Genomic DNA, 9,969 nt, shown 5'->3' with positions numbered 1-9,969 from the left:
GAAAATCTCTTTCGGCTCTAGCAGCGACCCAGGTTTAACTGGTGTTATGGAAATTTTGAACTAAGGTGCATTTGAGAAATGTCTGTCTTTCTATTGACTGGTATGTAAATCTGTACTTTGATTGTGTCACACATGATTGTATAATATCAGAGGATTATTAGGTATTTGGGCCATGTCCTCCTGCCTAGAAGAAGGATGTATTCTTTGCCGTCATATACATGTATGAATGAGTTACTAGTTAAAGATACCGAGAGGGATCTGGTGTTTGAATAGGAGACATCCTTGACCGGCACCGGTGGATTAGAGGGGTACTCGTAAATCTGAATAAATCCCTTTAGTGTCTCTGTTGACTATCCAGACATTGTGTCTCTTCAGGAGTTGAGAAGGATAAGGTGGGGGGACAGCCCGCCCTTTGGGGTAAACTCTTGTGACAAGACCGATGGCAGCATCTTACCACACCCCTTTTCTATGTAATAAATATGGATTGTTCATGTATGGAGTTAGAGACACCTCAGACGATTATGTGTGTGTAAGCGGTTGACGCGTCTCTCAAAACAGTCTCTTTGCATAATAGTTAATAAAACGGTTATAATGTACAAAGAGAACTTTGGCTCTGTGTCCCTTACTCCGAGTGTCGATACATTGGAATTTCCATCACACTGGTCGGCGGCATTTCTTTCCAGCGATCAAGAGAAAGTTCTTGCTAGGCTGCAGGAGTTGTGCCGGAGGGCTAACAACACGTTTCTTCCTGGTGGCACAGAAACTGTTTTTTCAGTTTCTACACTAACATAATCCCTGCCTGACATTTGCGTCTGAAGCCGAGCCTGTAGCTCTGCTATCTTTACCTGAAGACGATAGTTCACCATTTTGAAATTACAAACTAGCAGATATAGGTAGTTTGAGAAGCCTCATTCTGAGGAGCGTGCACCACATTACAAGTGTGATGACAATTGGTTCAGAATGTTAGTCAGTTAGTCAGTTTAACACAATGCTGAATGGTGTCTAGTGACTGGTAAACCACATAGTGCTTTGGCGTCGTGATTAAGGACAGTGCCACTCATGAGACCCAAGTTCAAATCCAGTGAGGAAGTTGTTATTAATTCATCATGATTGCGGGCCACAATAAGACTGTTTACAGTTATAGTCTGCCTATTTCTTGTATGCATCAAACATGCTTTTTGGGTCAGGATAGACCAAAACTTAGCTGGTTACAATATTCAGTAGCTACGTTATAGTAATCCTCAACTAAAACTGTTTACTGATATACAGTATTGCAACTATTTCTGATGGATTCTACAATTCAGTTATAGTCACCTATATTGATACAGTAGTTATTGTATCAGTCATTCACGAAAGGCTAATAAGCTGTAAAAACGGCCAGTGGCGAAAGTAATACAGTTTATAGATGCTGTTTGTGCTGGAGGAAAACTTAACAAGAAATGTTACTCAGTTCAACACAAAGTTTAAGGGTGTCTAAACAAATATTCAAACTTGATGGCGTAGTGGTTAAACACACTTCCTTTCACGTGGGCAAACCGGGTTTGAATCTCAGGAGGGCAACAACACTTTGTATTGCGGCCCAGCTGAACTAGGCCTGCCTGGGTTCTTGTGTTTTTGTGTGTGAGCTTGTGATTGAGTGTGAGAATATGCATTATGAAAATAAAGAAGTGGGAAAAGAGTGGGTGCAGAAATCATGCAAATAATGTTCCGCACAGAAAAAACAGCCCTAAGTAATCAGCCTAACATGTTGTTATTTACACACCTCAGTGTCACAACAACAACACCAGGTGGACTATCGGGACTCTTCAAATAGTATTTCAGCTGCATCTTAACACAACCTGACCACCTAAGTATTTAGTACTTATAGAGTTTTAACTTTGTCCTGGTCAGGGCCTGTTATCTCATGTCAGTCATAATGCATTAAACCTGGGATCGAAACACTGACATTAGATCAAGACACACCTACAAGTATGTACCTTCATCTTAGGTTTATGATCTCATATTGGAGTTTAGACTCCAACTGATGTATAGAGTAATGTTATTATTTTACAACAAGGATGACAAAGTTTAGCTGAGTTCTTTATTGTCCATGTCACATGGGGAAAGTCAGTTGCTAGCTGAGGTGAGACTCACCTTTATATCAGGGAGAACAAAAAAAGAAATACCTATCAATAGCAATGGTGTGAAAAACAAAATACCATATGGAAATCATGATCCTGGCATACAAGATACTTGTTAAAGGTGTATGATGTTGAATCCTGCCTCTAATGTTAACAAGACTGAATTGAACAACAAAACAACTTTTCTTCTCCCCTTCACTAACCAAACATAACAATATTATTAACTACTCCAGCACAAGTAATGTAATGTAGTCAAGCTGATTTAGGGCATGTTTACATTACAAGAGTGAAAAAAAAAACCACAATATAGACTTATCTTGGTGTGCATAATAATTTCCATTGTGTTTTAATTTACACTATGCAAATGAGACATAACATGAAGTACTCAATAACATTTATTTATAAAGCCCTTTTTACAGTTCTCAAAAAGTGCTTTTACAAAACACCCGGCCTTAAATCCCAAGGAGCAAACAACAGTAGTGTTGAATTTCCCTAAGAGGGCTGAAATGTAGAAAGAAACCTAGAGAGGAACCATGCTCAGAGGGGTGACCAGTCTTCTTCTGGCTGTGCCGGTTGAACGTATTAAGAGTACAATTATAATATATAATAAATGCATGTGGGCTGAGTCCAGAGTCTATTTAAACTTAGTCCAGGTTGGAAGCATGACCAGATGGACAAAGACAGGGACAACACGGGGGAGGGGGAGGTGTCAGTACAGTGGCAGCTGAATTCGTCAGGTATCGTCTTGATCTATAACACAACCAGGATGACTTGGTCAGGGACAACAACAGGTCTTTCAATCCTGGTACTCCTCAGGTGTGGGCCAAGGCCTCATGTTCTCCTCTGTTTAAAACAGGGCAGGAGACAGGGAACATTTAGAAAATGCATTCCTTAGATCTACAAGGATTTATAGTGGAGAAGGAGAACTGACCCTACTCCCCCCAGCACAATAATATAGTATGGTGGTGCTGACGTAATGCAGAAGAATGGTGCGAAGTGTGTCCGCAGTGCACAGACACTTGTAACAGCTGACTCTGGTGCAGTTGGGATGTTGTCAATGAATAGTGCATAAGAAGTATGTGTCAATGCTTTCTCCCTCCTACCCCATGAATAGTCATGAATTCTGGAGAGAAAAAAAGTTTGAAGAACACTCGACTTGAGTACATATGATTATCTCCCTACAATTAACTAGAACACTTTTTAAGACGGAATTTCTGTAACCTGTCATCTGTCTCATCACAGATCGACCCAAGGCTGTCCTGAGTCTCTTTCCTCAGTGGATGAACCCTGGAGACTCAGTGACTCTGAACTGTGAAGTTAAAGATTCGTCTACAGGCTGGAGGTTCTCCTGGTACAAGACTGTTCCCTACAGAGCTGGGTTACCCTCTTTATTGGACAAGTCCTACTCTGTAGAGCCCCTATCTGGATATGGGACGACTGATGAGTCTTACACTCTGAGTCCTGCTGGTCCTACTGACACAGGAGGATATGTGTGTAGAGCTGGGAGAGGAGACCCAGTCTATTACACAGACTACAGTCAACCTCAGTTTCTCTGGTCAGGAGGTAACTACATGAACTGTATTGAAACAAATTTAAGCAACCCTTATATGTAAATAAAAGTTTACATTGAATTCTATGTAGGTTACCCTGATGTGTACAAAATGACAACTAATTGTTTGACCCTGTCTGTTTAAACCACCCTGATATGTAACTGTAAGTTTGACTTGTCTCTCTTTGTTCAGATCTGCAGTCTTCAGTGTCTGTCAGAATAAGTCCCAACAGAAATCAACACTTTACATCAAAGTCTCTCTCACTGATCTGTGATCTGAAGGGGAACTCTACTGGATGGAGACTGATGAGATACACAGAGACAGGAGTGGAGTCAGGGTGTTCCCCTCACTGGGGATCAATAACAGGGTCCACATGTACCATCACCTCCACAGACACAGGGGACAGTGGAGTGTACTGGTGTGAGTCTGGATCAGGACAGTACAGTAATGCTGTCAACATCACAGTGTCTGGTAGGTCCATTGGACAACATTGAATAATGGTTTACATTTCAATGTGTTGAACTGATTGTATCGATTTAAATACATATCCATAAGACCTTGACCCATGGTCAGTCATGGTTCCAGATTTACTATTCTTTACATATTTTTCACAGATGGTGATGTGATCCTGGAGAGCCCTGCCCATCTTGTTACTGAAGGAGACTCTTTAACTCTGCGCTGTAAATGTAGAAATCAAAGATGCACTAATTCTAAGGTGGACTTTTACAAAGATGGAGTACTGATCAGAAATGAAACCACAGGAGAGATGACCATCTCTGCAGTAATGAAGTCAGATGAAGGCTTCTATAAATGTAAATCTGATCAAATAGAATCACCTGAAAGCTGGGTGACAGTGAGAGGTGACAACATTATTATGATCACAGTATCTTTGCATCAGTGGTAGCCAGTGATTTGTAATGTTTTGTTAACAAGGATAGGCTCTGCAGTTCATCTAAACTCAAACAATATATATTCTGCATCCATCTGCAGGAATGTGCCCATTCATTTGTATTCTTCATCTCCATTTACTTTAACCTGAGTCTGTCTTTTTGTTCTCTCTCCTGTTGTAGTAACTGGATCCTCTACATCATTCCCAGTAGGAGTAGTTGTGGGTCCGGTTGTTGCTGCTGTTCTACTGACCATCATCCTGGTCCTGTTGTGTCGGCATAACATCAGAAAAGGTGAGCCTTTTACCTTTGCTATATTCATGAGACAGTTGTTCAAAACTGAAATGTCCTGTATGTTACAGTGCTCTATGTTCATAGTCAAGCTGAGGGGAAAATACAACTAACCTTTGTCCCTCTTTGACCCACAGGGGGTGCTAACATCCCCCGTGTGATCATTCACACAGACAACAATGATAATGGTACTATGTTTTTAGTAGGAATGGGTAGAAACCCCCAATATAATATATTAGATTATGGTTGAGGTTGTAAAGTTTGACTACATTAGTATTTCTGTCTTGTGTCAAATTCAGGTGCTTCCGCTGTTCCTGAGCCAGGTGATGAAACATATGAACAGATTCAATTGAAGTCATTGGACACGAAAAATAAAGGTTGTGCTCCACTAAACCATGAATAAATAAAACATACATGTAAGTATAAATATTTCAAAGTAATTTTTTTTTTTTAAATGAACATATTCGTTGCTTCTCTTCCTCCAACAGAAAATCCAGGCTACTCTGAGATGAACACAGTGAAAACTACAGGTAAGACACATTTTTAACCCATCAAATCGAAAAGTCAGTCAAATCGAATTGTGTTTCATTCATGTAATCATATATATATATATATATATATATATATATATATATATATATATATATATATATATATATATATATATATATATATATATGGCTGTTGCCATTCTTTATTTAACGTATAATAAAGTAAATAAACTGAGTTTTTATGTGTGTTATGTGTCAGATTCTGCTGGTGATTCTGCTCCTGGGTCAGGTGATGTGACGTATGCCCAGATTCAACTAAAGTTGGACAAGACAAAGAACGGTGACTATCAACTGTACAATACATTTCATGAATACTGTATATTTATGTATACAGTCTGAAAATGTATTACTGCCACTGAACACAGATCAAAACATTACAGTGAGGGAAATAATTATTTGATCCCCTGCTGATTTTGTACATTTGCCCACTGACAAAGAAATGATCAGTCTATAATTTTCATGGTAGCTTTATTTTATCAGTGAGAGACAGGATAACAGCACAAAAATCCAGAAAGATCCATGTCAAAATGTTTTAAATTGATTTGCATATTAATGAGTGAAATAAGTACTCGATCCCTCTTCAAAACATGACTTAGTACTTGGTGGCAAAACCCTTGTTGGCAGTCACAGAGGTCAGACGTTTCTTATAGTTGGCCACCAGGTTTGCACACATCTCAGGATATAGTCCCACTCCTCTTTGCAGATCTTCTCCAAGTCATTAAGGTTTTGAGGCTGATGTTTGGCAACTCAAACCTTCAACTCCCTCCACAGATCTTCTATGGGATTAAGGTCTAGAGACTGGCTAGGCCACTCCAGGACCTTAATGTGCTTCTTCTTGTACCACTCCTTTGTTGCTTTGGCCGTGTGTTTCTGGTCATTGTCATGCTGGAATACCCATCCACGACCCATTTTCAATGCCCTGGCTGAGGGAAAGAGGTTCTCACCCAAGATTTGATGGTACATGGCCCTGTCCATCGTCCCTTGGATACAGTGAAGTTGTCCTGTCCCTTTAGCAGAAAAACACCCTCAAAGCATAATGTTTCCACCCCCATGTTTGATGGTGGGGATGGTATTTTTGGGGTCATAGGCAGCATTCCTCCTCCAAACACAGCGAGTTGAGGTGATGCAAAATTTTGGTCTCATCTGACCACAACACTTTCACCCAGTATTCCTCAGAATCATTCATATGTTCATTGGCAAACTTCAGGCGGGCTTATACATGTGCTTGAGCAGGGGGACATTGCGGGCGCTGCAGGATTTCAGTCCTTCACAGCGTAGTGTGTTACCAATTTTTTTCTTGGTGACTACGGTCCCAGCTGCTTTGAGATCATTGACAAGATCCTACCGTGTAGTTCTGGGCTGATTCTTCCACGAGGTGAGATCTTGCATGGAGCCCCAGACCGAGGGAGATTGACAGTTCTTTTGTGTTTCTTCCATTTGCGAATAATCACACCAACTGTTGTTACCGTCTGTGATGACAATTTGTAAAGTCCAAACAATTTACGAAAATGGTAGGTAAGACAGAGGAAAACTCAAATGCATAATAAACAGTTTATTCTTGCAAGGAGAGAATACACAGGTTCCATCCATCCATCTTCTTCCGCTTATCCGGGGCCGGGTCGCGGGGGCAGCAGTCTAAGCAGGGATGCCCAGACTTCCCTCTCCCCAGACACTTCCTCCAGCTCTTCCGGGGGGACACCGAGGCGTTCCCAGGCCAGCCGGGAGACATAGTCCCTCCAGCGTGTCCTAGGTCTTCCCCGGGGTCTCCTCCCGGTGGGACGGGACCGGAACACCTTCCCAGGAAGGCGTTCAGGAGGCATCCGAAACAGATGCCCAAGCCACCTCAGCTGACCCCTCTCGATGTGGAGGAGCAGCGGCTCTACTCTGAGCTCCTCCCGGGTGACAGAGCTTCTCACCCTATCTCTAAGGGATCGCCCAGCCACCCTGCGGAGAAAGCTCATTTCGGCCGCCTGTATCCGGGATCTTGTCCTTTCGGTCATGACCCAAAGCTCATGACCATAGGTGAGAGTAGGAACGTAGATTGACTGGTGAATCGAGAGCTTCGCCTTGCGGCTCAGCTCATTCTTCACCACGACAGACCGATACATCGATCGCATTACTGCAGAGGCTGCACCGATCCGTCTGTCAATCTCCCGTTCCATCCTTCCCTCACTCGTGAACAAGACCCCTAGATACTTAAACTCCTCCACTTGAGGCAGGCACACAGGTTACAAAGTAACAATGAATAATCTCTAAATTAGTACAGGAAAAAAGGCATGTGGTAAGATGCTGCCCCTCTGTCTCATGTCAATCAAACACACACCCTTTGTTCTATCACATGTCCTGGGCTTGACACAAGGGACATGGTGTCTTCCCTCATGTGGTTAACTTTCTCGAAATTTCCCTGACACTTCTCACCAAGCTGCTTGGCGATGGTCTTATAGCCAGTTCCAGCCTTGTGTATGTCTACAATCTTGTCCCAGACTTCCTTGGACAGCTCTTTGGTCTTGGCCATGGTGGAGAGTTTGGAATCTGATTGATAGCTTCTGTGGACAGGTGTATTTTATACAGGTAACAAACTGAGATTAAGAGCACTCCCTTTAAGAGTGTGCTCCTAATCTCAGCTCGTTACCTGTATAAAAGACACCTGGGAGCCAGAAATCTTTCTGATTGAGACGGGATTAAATACCTATTTCACTCATTAAAATGCAAATCAATTCATAACATTTTTGACATGCATTATTCTGGATTTTATTTTGCTATTCTGTCTCTCACTGTTCAAATAAACCAACCTTTAAAACTATAAACTGATAAATTCTTTGTCTGTGGGCAAACGTACAAAATCAGAAGGGGATCAAATATGTTTTCCCTCACTGTATAAATTGCAGACAAAAATATTTTAGTATATGTAATGTTTCAAGCATACTGACTACAAGGAACCTATACATAAATAAGGATATAATAATACATATATTTTCCACACACAACGCTTAATTTAACTGTTACATGATTGCTTGTAATTTCTTTTTAAATTAATCCCAACCTACAGAATCAAAACCCCCACAAGAGTCAGAATCAGTCTACTCTCAAGTAAAGCCAGACCCAGCCCACGGTAAGGCTAGATCTCATTTATTAAACAGTATGAAACTAATAGTCTGATATTAAAGTAGATATAAGTATGTCCTAACAAACTGTGATCTGTTGCAGGTCCTTGAGGGAGATGTAAGGGAAACAATCAGTTGAAGGGAACATGGATGTGTTTTTTCCCCAATTCTCCCTGTCACAAAAGTGTGAGCCCACACCACGCATGAACGGATTTACCACAGCCGCAATCACACACAAAAACCAACTTTCAATAGTTTTTCCTGTCAGACAATATATTTAACAACAGATTTATAGAGCATACTGAATCTGTTGCTTTTTACATTACTTGTAGAAAACAAGAGTTTGGGAGCCATTAGTGATGGGCATTCCAAGTATTTTTTTTACATTTATTTGGTTCCTAAACAGCTTAAAAATGCTTAAAACCTCAGAAACAGAAAAGGCTGGAATTATGTAAGATCAGAAAATATACATTCAAACAGGCTACAACTACACATTACTTGTCCTCATTGTTTAATATTAGTATAATGTTACCCTACTGACCAAAAGTGTGTGGTCAAAAACAATGCTGTCTCACCACTAAATATCGTTGTGTTGTGCAGATACTCCATGGTGATTGAGTGATGATTGTATTAAATGGCTCCTTTCAACAATGATTCAGTTGCCAATGTAAAAATATAAAAGGTTACTACAGTGAGAGAAAAAAGGATTTGATCCCCTGCTGACAAAGAAATGATCAGTCTATGATTTTAACGGTAGGTTTATTTAAACAGTGAGAAACAGAATAACAAAAAAAAATCCAGAAAAACACATGTCAAAAATGTTATAAATTGATTTGCATTTTAATGAGTGAAATAAGTATTCCACCCCTCTGCAAAACTTTACCAAGTACTTGGTGGCAAATCCCTTGTTTGCAATCACAGAGGTCAGACGTTTGTTTATAGTTGGCCACCAGGTTTGTCCCTCTAAGGAGGGACTTTGTCCCACTCCTCTTTGCAGATCTTCTCCAAGTCATTAAGGTTTTGAGGCTGACGTTTGGTAACTCAAACTCTCAGCTCCCTCCACAGATTTTCTATGGGATTAAGGTCTGGAGACTGGCTAGACCACTCCAGGAACTTAATGTGCTTCTTCTGGAATTTTGGCCGTGTGTTTAGGGTCATTGCCACGCTAGAATACCCATCCACAACCCATTTCAATCCCCTCTAGATTACTGTAGATTGGTGGATACTTTAGGTCTTTTATAAGGTTTATCAATGGTAAAACGAACAATGGGTTTATACTTGTTTGGCAGACGCACTACAGTAGAACCACTTTAATACTCAAGCTGGAGCAAGGAAGTATGAAGTTTTGATTGTGGGCACAACCATAAACAATACAATAAAAATAGCATCTCAGTAAAGACAAACTGATATTAGGAGCACTCCCTTTAAGAGTGTGCTCCTGATCTCAGCTCGTTACCTGTATAAAA

The 9,969-nt window shown here is 40.8% G+C and overlaps 1 protein-coding gene across 1 annotated transcript; it reads left to right on the top strand.

Moving 5' to 3' along the window:
• The first annotated feature begins 3,853 nt into the window (after nucleotides 1-3,853).
• LOC105006339 (low affinity immunoglobulin gamma Fc region receptor II-a-like) lies at nucleotides 3,854-8,935 on the top strand. Its single transcript, XM_034290699.1, has 9 exons — nucleotides 3,854-4,141; nucleotides 4,285-4,530; nucleotides 4,741-4,851; nucleotides 4,986-5,036; nucleotides 5,148-5,225; nucleotides 5,337-5,378; nucleotides 5,599-5,679; nucleotides 8,449-8,511; nucleotides 8,607-8,935. The coding sequence occupies exons 1-9, from the start codon at nucleotides 3,976-3,978 to the stop codon at nucleotides 8,612-8,614; spliced, it is 846 nt and encodes a 281-aa protein (XP_034146590.1). The 5' UTR covers nucleotides 3,854-3,975; the 3' UTR covers nucleotides 8,615-8,935.
• The last annotated feature ends 1,034 nt before the right edge of the window (nucleotides 8,936-9,969 follow it).

This window comes from Esox lucius, chromosome 24 (genome assembly GCF_011004845.1).
Source record: "Esox lucius isolate fEsoLuc1 chromosome 24, fEsoLuc1.pri, whole genome shotgun sequence".
In the NCBI taxonomy this organism is placed as follows: Eukaryota; Metazoa; Chordata; class Actinopteri; order Esociformes; family Esocidae; genus Esox; species Esox lucius.
Note: the sequence above shows the minus strand (reverse complement) of the source record. Positions and strands in the feature narration are given on the sequence as shown.

Bases quoted from the DNA above. Each gene is read 5' to 3' on its own strand.
- LOC105006339 (XM_034290699.1), top strand. From the start codon at position 3,976: ATGAGATACACAGAGACAGGAGTGGAGTCAGGGTGTTCCCCTCACTGG. The intron at 4,142-4,284 runs GTAGGTCCATTG...TATTTTTCACAG, and splicing joins TGTCAACATCACAGTGTCTG to ATGGTGATGTGATCCTGGAG. The intron at 4,852-4,985 runs GTGAGCCTTTTA...TTTGACCCACAG, and splicing joins TCGGCATAACATCAGAAAAG to GGGGTGCTAACATCCCCCGT.